We start from the raw sequence: 5978 nt of genomic DNA, 5'->3' as shown, positions 1-5978 counted from the left end.
CAGGTTCGATTCCGGTCAAGGGCATGTACCTTGGTTGCGGGCACATCCCCAGTAGGGGGCATGTAGGAGAGAGCTGATCGATGTTTCTCTCTCATCGATGTTTCTAACTCTCTATCCCTCTCCCTTCCTCTCTGTAAAAAAATCAATAAAATATATTTAAAAAAAGATATGTTCTCATAAATAAATATATCAGAGTGATATATATATATCTCTACATATAACATGTGAGAATCTTAACTTACAAAGTGAATCATCAGTGATACAAGGAATAAATATAAAGTAAAAAAATAATAATAAAGCAAAACTAGTAAAAAAGAACTGTTTCTTTAACAGAACAATGGCTAAGTGACCCAGCATTAATAAAACTGTAAAAGTATTAAAAATTAAACTTTCAAAATAACAAGTTCAAACTAAAAATCAAATAACAGCACTTTTATTTTAAGACTTGGTTTATATCCAACTATCTCATTAAGAATGCGATGGCTACTTAGCATAATTTTCACAATCGTATAAATTTTCCTTTCAAGCTATATTTAACATTTTTAATAATAAATCACATAATTACATACACACTTAGTCCTCTATAGTACATTACAATTTTATTGGAGAAAAATTAGATGCAGCCACAAAATTATATTCTATTAACATCTTTAATTCTAATTGCATGTCTGAAAGGAAAAACTCAGAGAAAGGCAAGCAAAATAAAAGAGAACAAGTGCTGTTACCAAAAAAGGATTAGGATTAGGATTCAATATAAATATATATATATACATATATATATATATATTAAATTGCTAATTATTTAATGATTATAGGATCATATTAATTATATCCAGAAAAAATTTACCTTATAACACCAAGACACAAAATGACTGAAAATGTATTAAATAAAACAGTAATCTGTAGCAAACAGTAAAACTGTTTTTCTTTTTTTTACAAATATCATAAAACTTCCTGAAAAGCTGTCTCCATTATTCTCAGGCTTGTAGTTACCCTACCTATATAAGTTTGATGTTGTCCAAAAACGTACCCATGGTCTATTCATTGAACTCTCATAGTGCTTAAGTAAGGAAAAAAAGCAGCTGAAATACTTAAAAATTAAACAAGCGAAGCCAAACTTAGAAGCAAAATGATCTCGTTGTTACTTACCTCCTAGAAATGCCATTAGCCAGACATTTATGGCTACAGGACTTGGAGGGGAGGGGTGATGAAGTTGGAGACATGTTGAGAGGGGCTATCAAACTGTTGATGATCTCAGTCAACTGTGCACTCTGCAAGAAAACAGTCAACTGCTAAGCAAGAAGTGAGTTAAATCTCAGGTCTTCTGTGTCTATTAAATGCTTAACTTCTCATGAAACAAGTATATATTTTTAGTAAATATAGGGACAGGCAAAAGTAGATTTACAGTTGTGAGTATACAAAACAGTTTATTCTTGTATTAGTATTTATAATTGTTGTATTATTTTCTATAGAATCGACTGTAAACCTACTTTTGCCCATCCCTACTACATGTATTTTAAACTACAAAAATGATTAGTCCACTACTGATACTGTATTTCATATAAGTAAATTTACATTTTAAAGTACTACTCCTTTTTCATGTCCTTTTTTTGTTACAGTTTCTTTATCTACTTATCTTGTCTTCTAAAACATTTGAATTCAGGTAACAGAATCTATATAATAGTTTGAGCTAGCCAAATTAATAACAATCATAGCTATGATTTATTAAATGTGTAGTATGTGCCAGACACTATACCAGGCACAAGAATATTTCTAATCGTTACAACTAACCCATAAAGTAGATATGATATTACTACATATAACATCAATTACAGATGAAGAAATTGAAACAAATTCCTCATCTGTAATTGATGTTATACGTAGTAAAATAGTTTAAGCTGCTTGATCAAGGATTATAAAGTTAGTAAGAAATGAAGCTGTGATTCAAATTCAGGTTTTAATTTCATGCCACAACTGCTTCTTAATATTTTTCCTAATTAAAAAATATCATTTTGAGGGTATCAAAATTTTTATTGCTCCTCATCCGAAACTTAAATATATGTAATATATTTATAATGTGTAATAAATATTAAATCATTCTCAAAACAATAATCTAAAACAATTAGAATAAACTTAGACCACATCACTGGGAATAGTACGTGTCTATAAAAGAATGGCAACTATTTTCATTACGTATGTAATGTGTTCATTATAGAAAAAAAGAAAGTACAGATAGATTTACTAGGAAAAGAAAACCACCTGTAATCATATTTCACAGAGAAAACCATTGCAATATCGATCTACCTATCTATCTATACATCTACATTGAATTTTTTGAGCATACATGAGCATTTGTATATATAAATACAACATGTGTACACACACACCTTTTTAATTAATCATGCCACATCAATTTTCTAAGACCTGTTTTCTGACTTAACATCATGTGACTACATTTTAAAAAATACATTGACCTATTTCATCATTTTATTAATTATAAGATATGCTATTATAAAATAAAGGGATATATGACATTATTTTGAAACTTTATTTGTATGAAACTAATAATGTGCTGTTAGAAATAATGAGACTAAAGAATATGATAAAACTAAATCTAAAATTTTAATTCAAAAATCTTTTATAAAAAAAACTGAAATGTTTTCACCATTTAATTTCTTAATAAATAATACATACCTAATGCCTTTATTTTAAAATTTATTATTCTTTTTAAAGCTCATTTTCAAAATCACCAATACAGAGATTCTTTATCCAGTGATCAAGAATTTACAAATTTATTCATGAAAATAAATGTATAGAGTATCTATTTTCCAGTCTGAAACACTGATATACTCTTCTCTTTATCCAGCTCCAAAAATACCATCTAAAATACTATAAGCCATTGGAAGTCATTGGTCAGGTTTGTCTGTTAATTGGCCCAGAAAACAACATTACAACCGACCCCTAGTTTTTACTCTAACAACCATCCCACTTCAGCCAATAAAATCTCATATGCCTGAGTCCATATTTGGGATAGTAAAAATTTATTAGGAACTTACTCAACTTTCCATTTACAATCATTTTTATTAAAGAATCCATATTCCAATTTTACCTTTCACTAAAAATCTCTATCAATATATTATTCAAATAACCATTCAGATCTATTAGGTGGTACCAGTGTTCTGTCCCTGTGAAAAAAGTCCAATGATAAGCAATTTTGTTTAAAGAAAGATTTTCCAACTGAGTGTAAATGACTGATCATCCTAAGGCTATATACTAGTCAATACCTTATATTTATTTTATACCTTATATCAGGGGTGGGCAACCCCTGGCACGCGTGCCAAACATGGCATGCAGTAACTTTTGCTGGTATGCGAAACCCTCTCTTATAATCTTCCATTTACAATTTTTTTCTTAATATCAACTTTATTTTTTCAGATAAATTCAGTGTAGGTGCATCTTAGATAAAGAAATAATTTTATAAAATCTCTGTCATCAGTGATGTAGCAGCAAAAGTCCCACTGATAATGTCAAACGGAGTCATAAAATTTTCTGTTGGACTATCAGTGTACATGTATACATTAAAAAATAAATGTATTTTTCATCATTATATACTGTTTTTTTTGTCGCTCAAATTAATTTTATTTCTTCAAGGTTCTTCACATACATACACCTTAAGAGATATCAAGTAGGCGTAACATGTTCTCAAAAAATTAGGGTTGGCATGCAGAAGAATTTTGAGTCAGAGATTTTGCTGGTTTTGGCATGCACTCACAAAAAGGTTGCCCATCCCTGCCTTATATTTAAATAACTGTAATTACATCAATATTATAATAAAGGCTAGTCATATACTAAGTATTTTCATTTTACTAAATGTCAGATTGCCAACTTTAATAACCCATATCCCAAGAAGACACATTTATTTTCATGTCACTCACGCTGTACTCTTCTCATTACTTACCTGTTTTTCTATGTTGCGAAGAAGCAGTGTAGGGCTACTTGGTGACATTTCAAAATCTTGTTCTGGTAAAGGATCTTCACTCTCTTGGGGAATCTGAGGATTCCCTGTAATATTTAATGCAGTTGCTTGGTCTGCAAATTGTATTTGCTTTTTCAAATTGTCTTTTGGAAGTTGACATTCTTCTAGGATCACTAGCCCCTAGTCAAACATCAATTAAAGAGTTTAAATGAAAACAAAATTGACTGTTAAATTAACCTTAATGTTATAATACACTTGAAACCATGCATCTTATTACCCCTTGGAAGTCAGAAAATACACACTTGGTAGTTTAACTCTAAAAAATTGGCTGATTTAAAACATGTGTAGCTAAAATAACATGTACATCTGATGGAGCAGGCTTTATAAAATATTGTCATAAATTATAGGCATCCAGTTTTTTTGTCTTCTATTGGTTTTAGTTATTAACATTAAAAGCATGACACATTTAGAATAAAGTTAGAAGCTTAAATCAGGATATGAACATTTCAGACTGAAATTTAGAACATTTCCTGATTTAATCTTGTATTTTTAGTCACTAGCATTTCCATTTGTTTTATATTTGAGTACTCCGAATTTCATAAATTAAAATACCAAACTTATAAACACCCAAACAACAATCTATTATATTAACTCCTTTCAGAGTCCTATAAGGACAAGCCCCAAGCCTGTGGCTGCCAGTCACCAACCCTGGGCACGACTGCACCATTGAGAAAAAGTACTCTCCAGGCCAATCAAACCTCTTGTTTACAGGGTAGATAAGTTAATAATAAAGACACAAGTCTTCAAATTTGATGGAGTATTTTCTGAAATGTTAAGTAATCAAAAATATGTAGGGATCTAGCTTCCTCTGCACTTCCTGCCACGTGCACGTAACTTTTTCTTCGAATGGCTTGCTAAACTTTCTCCCACATTTCCTGGCTGCTTTACTCCTACTGTTATCACCAAGGTCTCTCAGAGGCAAGGGAAACAGGAAAGAAAGGATGAAAAGGAGTGCACAGATATGATCTTAATGATTTTATAATCATTTCTCACTGAAAAACTTTTTCCCTTTCTACCCCTTTTATCCCTGTAAAGAATAATACATGTTCTTATACAATATATATGTAGATGTAGATTTTTGCAAGATACCAAGAAGCCCCTACAAACTAGCTGAAAAGGTATTAAATGCCTAATGTAGCTAAAATATTATATTCCTGTCATGAAAAACAGACTAAAACATTAATATAAGTTACAGTATTTCAAGATGGAACAAATTAAATGACTGGTGTGGATCAGCTTGCATCATCTATAAATGCTATTCATAGGATGAAAACTGCTACCTATAATAATTAAAACATAATATGCTAATTAGACTGGACAGCTAAATGACCTTCTGGACAACCCTCTGGACAAAGCTGGGGCTGTGAGGGCCAAGGCAAGCCACCGCAGCTGTGAGGGCCAAGCCCCTTGCATGAATTTTGTGCATCGGGCCTCTAGTAGTATAAAATATGCAATATATGAGTAATTTTAGTTTATACTATAATTTAGAGAATCTAAAATTTTACAATGACCATGTCAGTTATGCAATTAAACATACATTTTATAATTTTGTAGTAATATATTACACCTTGATGTTTGGTAAAAGTAAAAAGTAAATTATTCTTTTTATCTATGTTTACAACAATGCTAGTAACTTTACCAAGAAAAGAGGATCCAAATATTTTTTCCCAAATCCTCACCTGAGGATATTTTTTCTACTGCTTTTTAGAGAGAGTAGAAGGGAAGGAGGAAGGGAGGGAGGGAGGGAGGGAGCTTTCCGGACCAGGGCTTTTGTTTGGTATGTGTTGCTTTTTTTTTTAAATTACTGCTTCTATTTCATCAGTTGTAACTGGTCTATTCGGGTTTACTGATTCGTCCTGATTCATTTTTGGGAGATTATATTTTTCTAGGAATTTGTCTATTTCATCCACATTGTACAGCTTGTTGGCATATAGTTGTTCAT

At 31.0% G+C, this 5978-nt stretch overlaps 1 protein-coding gene across 1 annotated transcript in view; it reads right to left on the bottom strand.

Annotated features, from left to right (window-relative positions):
• Positions 1-5978, bottom strand: part of KANSL1L (KAT8 regulatory NSL complex subunit 1 like) — an 83637-nt gene that overhangs the window by 57330 nt on the left and 20329 nt on the right. Inside the window, exons 3-4 of the mRNA XM_006778941.2 lie at positions 3959-4156; positions 1150-1271 (exon numbers count right to left, since the gene is read on the bottom strand). Coding sequence (XP_006779004.2) covers positions 1150-1271; positions 3959-4156 — 320 coding nt within the window. The remainder of the gene's footprint in view (positions 1-1149; positions 1272-3958; positions 4157-5978) is intronic.

This window comes from Myotis davidii, unplaced genomic scaffold (genome assembly GCF_000327345.1).
Source record: "Myotis davidii unplaced genomic scaffold, ASM32734v1 scaffold268, whole genome shotgun sequence".
In the NCBI taxonomy this organism is placed as follows: Eukaryota; Metazoa; Chordata; class Mammalia; order Chiroptera; family Vespertilionidae; genus Myotis; species Myotis davidii.
Note: the sequence above shows the minus strand (reverse complement) of the source record. Positions and strands in the feature narration are given on the sequence as shown.